Below are 16,215 nucleotides of genomic sequence, written 5' to 3'. Positions count from 1 at the left end.
ATTTTGCCACCAGATAGTTCTGTAGCATGTTACAAATACGATTAATTCGAACTACAAATGATAAAAAAAGCTGTCTTGTTTCAATTACTGCACAGTGCCACGTCCACTTTTCTAGACGACACTCTTCCTGTTTGCTATGTTTCATTATTTCCTGCTATCATAAAATCATCGGAAGAGTATAGAACACTGTGGACCCATTTATGTCGTGTTATCTTTGCCTTCTGCTTGCTATCTTTGGCAGCTGTTATTGTCTGTGGTGCAGAAATATAAACATTCAGTTGTGCTGTCAGTGTGAGAATTATGACTGTGTTAAAGCTTTTTTTGTATGATTTACCATTTAAAATGCTAAGATATAGTGATAAAGTTTTTAAGAAAGTGGCTAAAGCTTGCCATTTACATGTGAATAAACAGTTACTACAAGTGAGTCAACATAATTCAGCGGATGATAATTGTGAAGCTAAGATGATGAGCAGTTCACAGAAGAAATGAGGAACTGGTGTAGTTTCAGTCCACTAAATACGAAGTGAATAGTGATTTTAGAATAATTGATTTAGAAACTGGGTGTTCTGTTATTAGAAAATTGTGTGCATGTGGTAACTGTGGCAATAAATCTTCAAGATTATATGACAGCAATGACAGATGTGGTACTGTGTGTAATATGCACTTGTTTTGTGACAGCTGTCAAACTGAGATCAAAACATCAACTGCCAAGAATTGCATGTATGAAACCAACATAAGATTCTGCTATGGGATGAGATGTGTTGGTGTTGGAAGGGAAGGTAGCAATTAGTTTTGTGCAATGATGAATATGCCATCTCCGTGTGCCTCATACTCAACACTAAACAATCACCTTCTGAATGCCTTGGAAACAGAATGCAATAGCAGTTTGTCAGCAGCAGTGAAAGAGGCAGTTTCATTTAACAAAGACATTTAGACAGAAGTAAATGACCCTTTGCCTTCTACGGATCTGTGTGTTTCATGTGATAGCACATGGATGAAAAGGGGCCACACCTCCCTATACTGTGTTTCGTCAGTTATAAGTGTTGACACAGGAAAAGTTTTGAATTCACTGGTAATGTCCAAATATTGCTCTATTTGTGCACAGAGGAAGACATTAGACAATAAGGAATAAGAGAGACAGTGGCAAATAAAACACAAAATAATTTGCAGCAAGAATTATGATGGTTCTAGTGGTGGCATGGAGCCAGCAGGAATGAAATTAATATTTCATCAGAGCAAAATGAGGCATGGCGTTAGATATGTGAAATATCTTGGTGATGGAGATTGTAGTGCTTTCAAATCTGTTGTAGAAAGCAAGCCATATGGAAATGGATGCAACATTTAAAAGTTAAATTGCATGGGACACATTCAGAAGAGGATGGGCGAGAGACTTCTGAAACTGAAACGAGAACAAAAAGATGTAAAACTCAAAGATGGTAAGCCACTGGGTGGGCCACAATGCCTGACTGACAAAGAGATCCACAATATGCAGATATATTATGGCAGAGCAATAAGGCAAAACACTGGAGATTTGAAGGCAATGCAGAAGACAGTGTGGGCAATGTTTTTTCACAAGTTGTCAGCTGATTAAAAGCCAGTACATGAATTGTGTGATATATCCTGGTGCAAATAAAAGAAGGCAAAAGCAGAAAACAAAACCTGTTCATATAAACACAGTCTTCCTGAAGCAGTCTTAAACACCATAAAGCCAACATTCCAGTTTCTAGCTCATCCAGATTTGTTAAAGAAATGTACCCATAGTGGAACGCAAAACCCGAATGAGAGCTTCAGCAGTCTCGTTTGGAAGAGATGCCCAAAAACAACATTTAGCTCATCAAATAAAAGGGAAACAGTACACAAAGAACAAGAACAACAAATGTTTTGTTATGGTCAACATTAAGGTACTAGTTTATGGTGTAAATCCTTATAAAATGTTTTATGTGCATTTCCCAGAACTTTCATTTTTCAGTGTATAAGGAACATTTACCCCTGAACCATTGGAGATACAAAAGTGAAATTTTCTGCAGACTTTGTTCATAGTATAACACAACTTCCTCTGGTACAATTTTTTTCTTAATGTATTTCTGTCAAAATTATTTACTTTTCTGTGAAATTGAAGTTGATTTGTTACATACACATAATTTTTTGAAATAATTACAAATTGAGTCAAAAAAGCTGCTTCTTTTTTTGAGACGTTTATTTAATCACGACAGGCCTGTTTCAGCTCTATTGCCATCATCAGCCGATCTGAATGTAAGGGTTTCATTATATACTATTTTCTAGGGCAGACGGTAGCCTACTTGTCATATATGAGATTGACAACCATACATTTATGGAATTCTTAACTGACATATAACATCACTGGTTAGTCACCTAAACGTTTTTCTTAAGTCTTTTAAAGTTATTTTATTACTTAGCTTTCATAGGCTATATTTGTTGAAAGTTATAGCCTGAATTTTATTTGTTGTGAGAGACAATTTTTTGTTTGACGTTTAACCAACGATGTTATAAGTTTACATCAGTTTGCTTATCGATTGCCCTTAGTTACCGTGTTGTTTATTTTTATCTGTGAACGTGTGATTGGTTTGGCTTAGCTTATGTCTTTGGTTGTTTATCCGTTTTCATGATCGATGATTTGAATAAAGTTTTCTATGTAGTGTTTATGTTTTAGATCTAATTGCTCATTGAGTATTTGTTGAGGATGTTTGTGTGCATGTGTGTAGATTTCGACCTATTCCAGAATATTGAGTAAGCAACCTTTAGGTGTTACATGCAAAATTTGGATTACTTTTTCTACATTGTCTGTGGTATGTTGTTCTATGTGTAGGTTGATGAGTTGCATTTAGTGTTCCTAGTGTGTTCTCTGTATTTGATATTAAAGTTCCGGCCTGTCTGACCTATATAGAACTTATCACTATCTTAACAATGAATTTTTTATTGGTAATTTAACTTTTCCCGATGTAATTATTAATTTTTCTTTAGTGTGGTATAAGAGATGTACGTTTGTTTTTCTTTAACATTGTGTTTAGTGTGTTTGATATGTTGTCTATATATGGTGTCAGAATGGGAGATTGGAATACGGGTAACTGTATATGCAACAAACTGTTCCCATAAATGTCTATACATACATATATTTCAGCACAAAGAAAGATACACGTGTACACTGTACAAGGTACAAAGGCTGACTGGAACATTAATATGACGGCTCGTCAGAGCAGTAAGAGTTCAAAGATCATGCTTTGCAGCCTCCCCCCCCCCCTCCCCCGCCCCCCTTCAAAGGGGCCGAGGTATGGAGGTTGCAAGGGTTGTCTAACGAAATCGTCCCTGAGCATAACGTGGGAGCATGTGTTGGGTGCGGTTGGCACGTAAATGTCCGGCGGGGAATGACTGACAGGTGGGTGTAGCCGTGCATTTCTAAAGTTGGTGCGCATTCTACTAATAAAGTCCGGGGAGGTGGGAAAATCCTCGGGTGCTTGAGGCAGGATAAGTTCCCCAGGTAGAACCAGGTTCTCGCTGAAAACGAATTCAGAGATGGTTCCCTGTAAGCCAGGTTTAAAGGTCGAACAGAGACCAAGTAACACCCAAGGAACCGCCTCAGACCAGATGCAGTCATACTCAGTCAACTGCTTCAGACCTGAGTGTTGTTTTTAGAGTGCCATGCCATCGTTCCACTAAACTGTTGCTTTGCGGGTGGTAGGCTGTTGTATGAAGTTTTTTGATACCACAAAGGTTACATAGAATCGTGAGAAGTGCAGACTCGAACTGTCAATCCTTGTTGGTGGTGATGGTGGAAGGGCAACCGAACCTAGCGATCCATGATGAGACAGATCCTTTAGCCACAGTTTGTGCTGTGATGTTGGGTAAAGGAACAGCTTCCACCCAAGGAGACATGCGGTCAATTGTGGAGGGGATATATCTGTCGCCTTCTGAGGGTGGCAGAGGGCCGATAAGGTCGATATGTACATGACGAAAACATTGTCTCGGAATGTCAAACTTGCCAAGGGGGGGAAGAAGTGTGGCATCCGATTTTGTTGCATTGGCAGGAAATGCAGGTTTGACAGTCCTGCTTAACATTTTTCCAAACAAAACTCTTGGTGACGGGATGTGTGGTGGCGCGGACTCCAGGGTGGGCGAGGTTATGCAAGACGTTGAAGGCTTGTCTTTGCAACAGCCGCATAGTGCCGGTAGAAGAGTCGCACCACACTTCGTCTGAGACGCTGGGGAACTTGGCTTTGGTAAACACAAGCGATGTCTGAGGACCTGTGAGGAGAGCTTGAGATTGCTCATCAGAGGCCTGGAGAGTGGCGAGGTCGGATAAATCGATGATGCGTGAGACAGTATTGATCCGCCAAAAGAAATCAGCGGGGATGTTTTCCGTGCCTTTGATGAAGCGTAAGTCCATAGTAAATTGAGAAACCAGGTTGAAGTGGTGGAAACGCCAAGGTGGTGGATCCTCGTGAGGGTTGCAGAAGGCGTCTGTCACTGGTTTGTGGTCAGTAAGGATGAAGAAAGAACGGCCCTCGATGTCAGACTGAAAGTGTTTGACAGCTTCATAGACTGCCAGAAGTTCTCTATAAAAGCGGAATGTTTCTTCTGTGCTGTAGACAGTTTTTTAGAGAAGAAATGAAGGGGTGAAATCGTGTCACCTTTGTGTTGCTGTAATACTGCCCTGACCGTGATGTCACTGGCATCCATAGTGATGAACAACTCGGCAGACGGATTGAGGTGGGCAAGTACGACTGCGTGAACTAATGCTGTCTTAAGCGCCCAGAAGGCCTCTAGCATAGGTTCAGTCCAACTGAGTGGCTTCAGGCCCAAAGTCCGTTTGCTGGACAATGAGTCTGCCAGCGGGGCGTGCATGGTGGTGGCTGAACGTAGATGTCGGCGGTAGTAATTTATAGTACCCAGGAAATGTCAGAGTTCTTTGTACATAGCCAGGGGTGGCAATGACATGACAGTCTGCACGTGGGATTTGGGAGGCTGTATTCCATCTGCAGAGATGGTGTAACCCCAAAAGTCACAGAAGACTGGTACAATTGGAATTTATCTTTGTTGACCTTGACGCTGTTCGAGTTCAAGGTCTGGAGGACCTGGGATAAATGATCTTCGCGGTCCTCAATCGACTTGCTGAAAATGAGGATGTCATCCAGGTATGCAAAGCTCAACTCGAACTGTCGTAAGATTGAGTCAATAAAACGTTGCCACATTTGTGCCACGTTCTTTAAGCCAAATGGCATGAAGTTGTATTGGAACAAATGGAGCAGCTTGATGATAGCAGTTTTTGGAATGTCTTCCGGCACTACGGGAATCTGGTGATAGGCACGTTTACAGTCAATCACACTGAAGATTGTGGCACCCAATAACATATGGGTAAAATCGTTTATGTTCGGCACTGGATAATTGTCCATGATAGTATGAGCGTTTAAGCATCTGTAATCACCACACATTCGAAAAGAACTGTCGTGTTTGGTGACGAGGTGAATCAGTGAAGACCAATTGCTGTCCAATGGCTGTAGAATGCCTGCCTCCAGAAGTTCGTTAATTTGCTGCCGGGCCGCGCGAAACTTAATGGGGTTGAGGAGTCTAACCTTGTGCCTAATAGGAGGGCCGGCAGTGGTAATTATCTTGAGTGTCATTCTGCCAGTGACGGAGGCTGAGAACTGCACAGGAGGCTGAGTAACGTCCTGATGTGAAGTTTTGGGACGAGTGGGGCGCGATGAGGCGTAGCCATTAGCACGAGTGGGAAAAGGCAGCACGAAAGTCACATGCCTATTACGTGAGCGTGGCGTGCGCTTGTTTGGAGAGGTCGGCTGCATGTGTGGCATGGAGCGGATCGGGGCGTGACACGACTGTCTGTTGTTAGCTTTGCCTTGAGTAAACGGCGTGGGCGAGAGAGGTGTTGGCGTCACACCAGGAACGGCGATGGCCGCCGAATCACGTGGTTAGCGTGTGAGAGAGGGGGAATGTTTACCAACATGCGGGGCGGCTACCTGTGCGTTGGGCGTGTTCGCATTGCGCACCCGACTGTCATTAGAAGCAGTGTTTGAAACACATGGCACTGCACGTAGCGGGTGTGTGGTGGGTGCAGAGATCACTGATCACGAATCATCACACACAATGAATGTTTTTGAACTAACCTGATGAATGTCCGTGCTGGTGTCTGCTGATGAAGGTCGATCAGGTGAAGGATCTGTGGTTTACAGTTGCAACAGCAAGGTACGAACCGTGGTGAGCTCGTTGAAAGTATGAGCCGCTTGTTGAAAGTATGAGCAATGCGTTGTTTCAACTCATTTCGCCGACGGAGTTGGGCCGCTGCATCGTACTCTGACAGTAGATTAGTGATGCAGGTCACAGTTTTGTCCGTGAGGGTGGAGCACTTTGTGTGGCAACAGCGAGAGTTTTCTGTGCACATCGGAAACGCACCCCTTGCAGTAGGACCATAAATCTTTTGTTATACCTGCTGGCAGTCACATTGTTGTGGTACAACGTTCCTGGATGGCAAAGCGCCATCAGGTGTGCTCGAACCCATGTGATCGAGAAACTGGGTGACAGATCTGGTGGTTGAGCCTGGCGAACTTGATGTGTAAAAATGTCAGTTATTAAATTGTGAGGAAGGCAAAACTGACATAGCTTGATAGCAGTTGACCGCGTGTGTGTTTTTCACTAATGGCGACTTTGCACATGGCACTACTGTAACCGACGTTGCGGCACGTAGGGGATCAAAGCACGTGTGCGAATTTGGGTCCCTTTGAACACTACATGAGCGATCGATCATTGCCCAATTCTGGAAATTGTCCACTTCACCTTTCACATGTTGGCATGCACAGTCTGGCGACACGAAACCGGAGTCCATTGTTTGAGCTAACTGCATAACACTCGGCTCTTGTAGAGCTGCAAAGTTTGAGATTAACTGTATTGGAGATCGCGAATTGCTGTCCGTTAGCGGTGAAGCAACCGTTGGCAGGGGATTAGAGTGGCCTGGTAGTAGTAGCTGAGCCTCCAAATCCTTGTATGAAGCATTGGGTGAGGCAGCCATGGCATCGAATGTGAAACCTGTTGATTCCACACAGCCAGCACGGAAGTCGCGGAAGATGTAATCATTTTGGGGTCACCAATATGGAAAACGGGAATACGGATAACTGTATACGCAACAGACTGTTCCGTAAATGTCTATACATACATATATTTCAGCACAAAGAAAGATACACGTGTACACTGTAGAAGGTACAAAGGCTGACTGGAACATTAACATGGCGGCTCGTCAAAGCAGTTAGAGTTCAAAGATCATGCTTTATGTGATCGATAGGACCTATCGACGCCAAATCGGTATATATGTGAAATTTTGTTTGGTTTGCGTTTCTTGCTGATGTGTTATTTCATTACGTATTTTTTATTTTAATGGTGTGGTATTTTTGTCATATATCTGCTGAACCAATTTTGGGTTGTAACCATTCTGTAGTGCCACATATTTTAAAATTTATTATTTCTTTATGTATTGCTTCTTGTTCTAGTGGGAGGTTTATTATCCTATTGATCATGGCATGAAAGTAGGCATATTTATGTGCTTTTGGGTGGCACGAAGTAGAGTGTATAATGTTATCTGTTGTGATAGGTTTTTGGTATATATCAAATTTGTGTGTATTTTCAACATTTTTTATGCTAAGGTCTAGAGAGTTTATCGCTTTGTTGTTTTCTAGTTCCATTGTAAATTTCATTTTTGGATGTAGTGCATTGTGTATTAGCTGGATGTCTGTGGTATTTCTATCAAGTAGCATTAAGGTGTCATCAACATATCTATCGCAATATAATTTTTTTTTAAATAATGGGTGTGTGTTGTTGAAAAGTTTTTCTTCTAATGAATTTAAGAATATATCTGCTATAGTTCCTGCAATGCTGCATCCCATGGCAACTCCCTCAGTTTGTGTGTAGAATTTTTCATTAAACAGGAAGTAATTTTGATGTAGTATCAATTTGAGTAATTCTATAATTTCTTTAGTGCCCATTACTGAAGTTTTCCTATATTGTAGTAAATTATTTTCAATTATGGTTATTGTTTTGTTGACTGGGATGTTAGTGTAGAGGTTTGTTATATCAAAGGATATAAATTTTCCATTTATTGGTATTTTTATGTCTTGTAGTTTTTTTACTAATGATCTTGAGTTTCGTATCATGTAGTTTGTCTTGTATTTACAATATTTTTTTGGTATGTTGTTTAGTTTTTGACTAACGAGATATGTAGGGCTATCAATGCGATTCACCACTAGGCGGATAGAAACTAATGGTTTATGTATTTTGGATTGTCCATGTAGCCTTGGTGGTCTAGGGTTCATTACTATACACGATTTTCTTTCGTAATCTGTTAGGATCATATTACACTTTTTGACAGTTTTCCTTGAGGCTACCATCTGCCCTAGAAAATAATATATAATAAAACCATTACTCTCAGATCACCTGATGATGGCAGTAGTGCTGAAACAGGTCTGTCATGATTAAATAAACATCTCAAAAAATGAAGCAGCTTTTTTGACTTAATTCATAATGTGTTTACATGACATATCGAGCTGCGGGCCCATTGGAAACAAAATTTTAGAAATAAATTGTAGGAGCTCTAAAACTGATATTAATAAACTGTTCCACACATTTGCTTATCTGATTACTAAGAATTACCTACCACAATATGAAAGTTGTAAGTAAAGTAATTTTTGTGAAAATGTTCCTTGCGTGATAGTTTGTGTTGCGAAAATTTCCAACAATTCCATGATCAAATTTTTTGAGGAAAAAATTCCAGAATGCAGCCCATAATGTAATTACCTAATGTGTAAAATTTGGTTCTATTATCTTTCAAACACCAAAAACTGTGTTAGATTATGTAAACACATCCGTTTTCTCCTACGTCCCCCCTTAATGTGTTGGAAGATGTGGAACTGCAATTGGAACTTCCTTTTAATTTTGTTCCAGGCCGTGCAGTTCTTCCTACGAAGCAATGGAAACAAAATGGCGAATCGGAAGGAGAGGTTTCAGTTTTGCTTGCTTCGGAAGCCGTTCGTTCAAATACATTGAAAAGCACAAGGAAGAAGAAATGAAGATCATATTTTACAGATATTAAAAATAGATTTCCTGTGTGTGTGTGTGTGTGTGTGTGTGTGTGTGTGTGTGTGTGTGTGTGTGTGTGTGCGCTTTAAGAAGAATTTTGTCATATTTTTGTTTTTTATTTATTTATTTTTTTTCATTCTTGATTTTTGTCTTATTTCATTGCTTTTTGGTGTTAATACTGGAAAAATATATATCACTATCATTTACATTTTAGTTATTCAACATTGTACATCATTTATTTCCATTAGTCTGAGGAGAAAAAAAGTGCATTTACATAAAGTTAAAGAAAAATTAATTTTAATGATAGGTAGCACTTTCACTAAGTATGTCTGACAGTTTTTTATAGACAGAACGGTCATAATTTCGAAGTTCACTTCCAAGAAACTGGGCTGCTGATCTATTTACATTTCACCGTTGTGGGCAAATAGCTACTCACTATATATAATTTAGCATGAAAGCCAAATCTCATACCTTGAGTGCCAAAAGTGCAAATTGAAACCTAAGAAATATTGGTGCCTGCATGTGTTGAAAATGTCTGAACAAATAAAGTTGCTTTTCAGCCAAATTCTTATGAGCTTTGTATCCCTTCAGACTATTGACTATGGAGATATTGCTCATTCCAGGTTAAGATGGCAAAATCTTTCCGTATTGGTATTAATGGAATTCAAACTTCCCATCCCAAGAATCAAGAGAGAATGTAGAGCTATTAGCACATGGTTGCTTGGACAATGAGAGCTTCCAACCTGTTCTGAAGGTGCAGTTCAGCTTGTTCTGAAGGAGCAGTGCACTTTGCTTAAAAGTTTCTTTCACATATTCCTGAAGCAATGCCAGTGTGCTATACACAGGAAGCAATAAAACAACACATTCTCCTTATCCTTTGATATTTTCCCTCATTTTTACTATAAATTCACTTATATACAGAATTATTTACTTTTTCAGGACAGTGTATATATAATTATACACACATTTCTTTATTGCTTATGCATTTTTTGCTGAAGGTTTTATTTTCTTTAAGTAAGTACTATTATCTACTGAAGAAGAAAAGTAGTAAGAAAGGTGTGAATACATGAAGTAACATAATTCAACAGCAGAAGTAAGTGTAGTGACATTGTGAACCTACATCATATTATTGGAGAGCAGTGACATAAACAAATGAACAAGGAATTAGCATGTTGCTGTCAAAATATTGTCGTTCAAAATTTTCTAGTAGCTTGATGATAACATCATTTTCTATTGATGGTGTGTAACTTCCAGGGAGTCAGAGTCAATCTTTTATCTTCCACACAACTTGTGTAAACTATTAAAGCTAGATCACAGTTGACTTAATTGTTGGATGACTGGTTATACATTGTAAAAGAAATGCTTTGATTTGATATTATTTGCACCTATGAACTATTTTCCAGCATTAACCATTAGATTCATAAAGGGTGTTTCAAGAGAAACAGTAAATATTGTAGGAAATGGGTACTATAGACTAATTAGAATAAAACATTCCATTTCACAAGTGTCCAGTTTTAATTGGTAGCAGATGCACAGCTGTTAGAATCCCGAATACAGCAGGTGTTAAGCAAAGTCCTATGTGGAAGTGGCATCATCAGTAAATAGTGTTAATGGGATTACTTGATGATCTGCAATTATCCAGTGACAGAATGCCAATTAGCTGCTTGCATCCTCATGAAGGTGTTGAATCCACTGAAAATTAAAAAGATGCAGGCTGTGCATATGTATTTTCTGCAAGCAGAATTAGTTCTTTTTACAGATGGCACTAGTATTGTAATCAGTCCAGGCATACATACAGAAACAGAAGAAACGGTACACAGTGTTTTTAAAAGTATCATTGAGTCATTTCCCGTGAATGGTCTCACCATCAGTTTTAAAAGGAGACAACATATTCAGTTCGGCACATCTAGGAGTACTGCACCAGTGTTAAGTGTAACATGTGGTGAGGAAGTAATAAATATGGTTGAAACTTCAAAAGTCTTAGGTTTCCATATTGATGAATATTTAAACTGGAAAAAGCATATTTTGGGATTCCTAAAACAAGTTAGTTCAGCCATATTTGCAAATCTTGTGGCAAGAAAAATCAGTAAGTTGGCACATTTTGCATATTTTCATTCAATAATGTCATGTGGGATAACCCATCTTTAACAAAGTAAGTCCTCACAGCTCAAAAAGTCCTGTAAATATAATGTGTGGTGCTCACCTGTGATTATCTTGTAGACATCTGTTTGAGTTGGGCATTCCGAATACTGCTTCACAGTACATTAATTCTCTTATGAACTTTTTGTAAATAATCCACTGGAGGTTTAATTTTGCATTTTTAACTGTAAATGTAAAATCATTCAGTCTGTAATGCAGTACTTGCTCATTTGTTTTGTTTTGAAAACAATCGTCAGTTTGTTTAGTAAGCCAGTCAGGCAGACCTTCTGCTGTCGCTTGTTCACATCTCCAGAGTGGCAAGTTATGTATTTAGCTTTTCATGTGTTTTACTGAACAGCATGCTCCAGACACCGGCAAAATTTCACATAAGTGTTGTTCCAGTTGATGCTATTTGTAGGTGGGGATGCACTACACATGGCCTGCATCTAAATAGGAAGGGGAAAGATAAGTTAGCTTCTCTACTAGCTGATACTGTAAGGTTGGTTGGTTGGTTGTTTGGGGAAGGAGACCAGACAGCGTGGTCATCTGTCTCATCGAATTAGGGAAGGATGGGGAAGGAAGTCGGCCGTGCCCTTTCAGAGGAACCATCCCGGCATTTGCCTGGAGTGATTTAGGGAAATCACGGAAAACCTAAATCAGGATGGCCGGACGCGGGATTGAACCGTCGTTCTCCCGAATGCGAGTCCAGTGTCTAACCACTGCGCCACCTCGCTCGGTTACTGTAAGGGGGACCACAGTCACACAAGAGATGATTCTTGTGGTTAACTGGACCAGGCAGACATATTTTTTAGGTTAAAGCCAAAGTCCAGTCAGACAACATTCAAGGAAAATGGAATAAAAGAAGCTTCATGTACACTAAATAGGGATAAAGCTAAGAGTAGTATCAATTTACTTCAAAAAATATCAAGGGAATAAAAATAAAGTAGATGAGCTGTTGGTGTGTTTAGATGATCTCAAAAATAAGAATGAGATTGATATACTTGGTTTATCTGAACACCATGTAACTGTGGGAATGGAAAGTGTTAGTATAAATGGGTATAATTTAGCATCTTACACTTGCAGATCTAGCATGGATGAAGGAGGAGTTGCCATTTACACAAAACAATGGTATAAGTACAAAACTGTAGAAGTAAGCAAATTTTGTGTCAATCAACACTTTGAAGTTTGTGCATGTGAACTACAGCTAGATAATGTAGTGTTGATATTAGCAACAGTGTACAGGTTCCTATTAGGAGCTTGGGAGCTATTCATGAAAAAGTTTGACTCCGTATTATGCTGTCTATCAGACAAAAAGAAGAAGTTATTGGTGATTTTTGTGTAAACTTTCTAAGAAATTCTGATAGGAAAAGTGAACTATAAGTGTTATTAATGACCTATAACTTAAGAGTCAGTGATCAACTTCCCTACACGTATAGCTCAAGACAGTAGCATTCTAATAGATAATGTATTTGTACAGCAACAGGATGTAAAACTAACACATGCTTTCCCTGTGGTAAATGGATTATCAGACCATGATGCACAGTTTATTAACTTAAAAAATCTAGCAGGTTGTACAGTTCAGAAACCATTAAGTAAAAGTGTAAGGCTGGTCAACACAGTATCTATAGAGCACTTCAGAAAAAGTTTGAGAAATGTTAATTAGGGAAATGTATATAATGAGCCAAATGCTAATGATAAATGCAACATACTAAACATTACCATTAGTGGACCATTGTAATAGGCTAATATTCCTGGCCTGCCAATGGTAGCCACAAGAATTTTAACCAATACTCCCACTTCTCCAGCACAAATGCAAGAAAACTTCCCCTTTATAAGAGAACGTGACACTAGTCTCTGACAGTGTTCTATCAATAGTCGACACCAGAAGATCCTGAAGAAGATCCCAGCAAGGGGTCTAAATGTTGATTATTTTAGAGGAAATATGACATGGCCTAACAACCCAGAAGATTTTAACTTTAGTGACAAGCCTGCAGTCTTAAACCCATACTATCCTCTACTTAAGCTATCTTTGGCACAGAAAGGGGTAAAATATGCTGCTGTAAAACTTTTCGGTAAATTACTAGATGAAATATAATGTCTGACAGACAGCAGTAATAGTTTCAAAAATAAATTGAAATCATATCTCCTTGACATCTCCTTCTATGCCATAGATGATTTCTTGAATAGGAATAAATAAATATATAGTATAATATATGCATTTTGTGCCATTTAAGGGAATGGGGCAGGTAATAAAAATTTTAAGCTTTTTTCTCTCTTAAAGATAAGTAAAGAAAATTGATTCACGTGTGCTTTACTTACGCACTTGAAACATTCCACATCATAACGGTTACCGTGAGGTTGATCAGTGGAACATGCAACTAACTAGTGGTATATTTTTTGAATTGCAAGTGTGTTTTTCTATTTAAGATGTTTAAGCTCACATTTTTAACTGTAAGTGTAAATTCAGGCAGTCTGTAGCACAGTTTTCATCTCTTCTGAACTGAGCTATACAGCTCATTAAGTCATTAGTTTCCATTGGTAACACATCATAATGGTAGCAAGTTGCACAGTAGGTGTCTGTCTGCTTTTGTACTTTACTTCTTCAGTCAGTCTTGGTAGCATGGATAGGATGTGTGCATGCAGTTTGCAGATGCAGGAGGAGCTGGCTGCAGTTCTCTAACAGCTGAATGCACTTTTGGCTACAGTCAGCCATATTCAGGCTCCTGCCTTGGGGTATAGTGGTGGTGGAGAATCTGTAGTGTTGCATGGGATACCCCAGTGGTCACTTTTTTTGCCCACGGGTTCTGCTGCTGAGGCATCTCGTACTGTACTCGATGTGGTGAATACGCTCTCACAGCAGGATGAGTGATGGGTGGCAATGCATTCGCGTCATTTGACGCGGAGGACCACTGTGGAGGCTGACCGTCTGGCATTGTCTATTCATCCTGTGAGTGAACAGGTGGCTGTTCCTTCAGCAGAGTCTGAGCAGGTACGTGTTGGGATGGGGTTACTAGTTACTGGGAGCTCCAATGTTAGGCATGTTATGGAGCCCATTAGGAAGATAACATTCAGGGCTGGAAAGAAAGCCAATGTGCACTCGGTATGGCTTCAGGGGGCCTCATCTGAGACATGGAGGGGGCCTTGCCTGCAGCTATCAAGTATACAGGGTGTAGTCATCTGCAAGTTTTGGGTCATGTCAGCACCAAAGACGTCTTTTGCAGGGGTTCTGAGGCCATCGTCATTTCATACAGGTGCTAGCCTCATGTGTTTGGTGTAAGCAGAGCTTGCAATTTCCAACATTGTTCCCAGAACAGATTGGGGTCCTTTGGTATGGAATCAAGTGGAGGGTCTGTACCGAAGGCATCATCGACTCTGTGACAATCTTAGGTGCAGATTTCTAGACCTGAGTTTTTGGGTTGAGATTTGTAGGCCTCCTCTTGATAGGTCAGGGGTGCACTACACTAACGAAGCAGCTACTCATGTAGCAGAATATTTGTGGAGTGCACATGCAGTTTTTTTAGGCTACGTGGTGGTTTGAGGTACTCTGAAGAACACTCAGCAGTCGATAAGCATGTTCAGAGTAAAGACACTTTGACTGTCAAAATTTTATCAATAAATTGTCAAAGTATTCATAACAAAGTTCCCCAATTTACTGCCCTCAAGGAAAGTTCTCGCACTCAGATTACTCTTGGGACTGATAGCTGGCTGAAAACTGAAGTACAAGATCGAATACATGCCGTAGGAGGGGGGAGGGGGGGATATTCATTGCAGTTGACAAGAATATTCTCTCTATTGAGGTCAAAATTGAGTGTGACAGTGAAATTATCTGGTCATATGTAACAGCTGTAGGAAAATAAAGTTAGTTGTTGGATGTTTTTACTGGCCACCCGATCCTGCTGTGGCAGTTCTAGAATCATTCAAGAAAAGTCTACAGTCCGAAGTGCAAAAATACCGGGTCATGCAATACTAGTTGGAGGCAACTGTATCAAGTATAGACTGGAACATCTATGCATTCATTGCTGAGGGTGGAGGGGGGGGGGGGGGGGTTACAGACAAACAGTCTTGCAAACTATTTTTGAACACATTTTGTAAAAAGTTCTTGAGCAATGGTTCCGCAGCCCATACACACTGGAAATATCTTAGACCATATACCTACAAACAGGCTGGACCGTACTGAAAGTGACAGTATAGGGCAGGGAATTAGGGATCATGATTCATTATAGCAACTATTATTACAAAAGTTACTAAATCAATCAAGAAGGCTAGGAGATTATTTTTCCTAGAAAGATCAGATAAACAGTTGTCAGCATCGCATTTAGACAGTGAACTGACATGACATCACCCATAATTCCTGTACATCCATCTTACTGGAGCTAAGTGTAAAATAGATTGTAAATTGTGGTTTGGAGAATTATGTGCCTAGTAAGTGGATTAAGGGCAGAAAATACCCTCCATGGTTTAGTAACGAAATTCGGAAAATGCTGCAGAAGCAGAGCCAGTTGCACTCTCGGCTTAAAAGGGAATGTGTAAATGATGACAGGCAAAGTTTAGTAGAGATTTGTGTGTCTGTGAAAAGATCTATGTGTGAAGGATACAATCACTACCACCGCCATATCTTAGCAAAAGATCTGTCTGCGATTCTGAGAAGATTCAGGTCCTATGTAAAATCACTGAGTGGGTCGAAGGCTTCTATCCTGTCACTCAACCAGTCTGGTGTCTCAATTGAATATAGCAAAAAGAAAGCTGAAGTTTTAAATTTCGTGTTTAAGGAATCGTTCATGCAGAAGATTCATACAACATACCATCATTCAACCATCAAACGGACTTCCATATGGACGACAGTAATAATACTTAACTTGCACCAGGCAAGGTGGCGCAGTGGTTAGACACTGGACTCGCATTCAGGAGGACGATGGTTCAATCCCGCATCTGGCCATCCTGATTTAGGTTTTCCGTGATTTCCCTAAATCGCTCCAGGCAAAT

General features: G+C 40.0%; 1 protein-coding gene across 3 annotated transcripts in view; it reads left to right on the top strand.

Moving 5' to 3' along the window:
* LOC126470565 (uncharacterized) overlaps nucleotides 1-9,310 on the top strand; it is a 271,605-nt gene extending 262,295 nt beyond the window's left edge. For all 3 annotated transcript variants that reach the window (XM_050098506.1, XM_050098504.1, XM_050098505.1), the window contains one exon: nucleotides 8,959-9,310. In XM_050098506.1, the coding sequence (XP_049954463.1) occupies nucleotides 8,959-9,083 (125 nt within the window). In that variant the 3' untranslated portion in view covers nucleotides 9,084-9,310. The remainder of the gene's footprint in view (nucleotides 1-8,958) is intronic.
* The last annotated feature ends 6,905 nt before the right edge of the window (nucleotides 9,311-16,215 follow it).

This window comes from Schistocerca serialis, chromosome 3 (genome assembly GCF_023864345.2).
Source record: "Schistocerca serialis cubense isolate TAMUIC-IGC-003099 chromosome 3, iqSchSeri2.2, whole genome shotgun sequence".
NCBI lineage: Eukaryota > Metazoa > Arthropoda > Insecta > Orthoptera > Acrididae > Schistocerca > Schistocerca serialis.
This window is presented reverse-complemented; position numbering and strand designations above follow the sequence as displayed.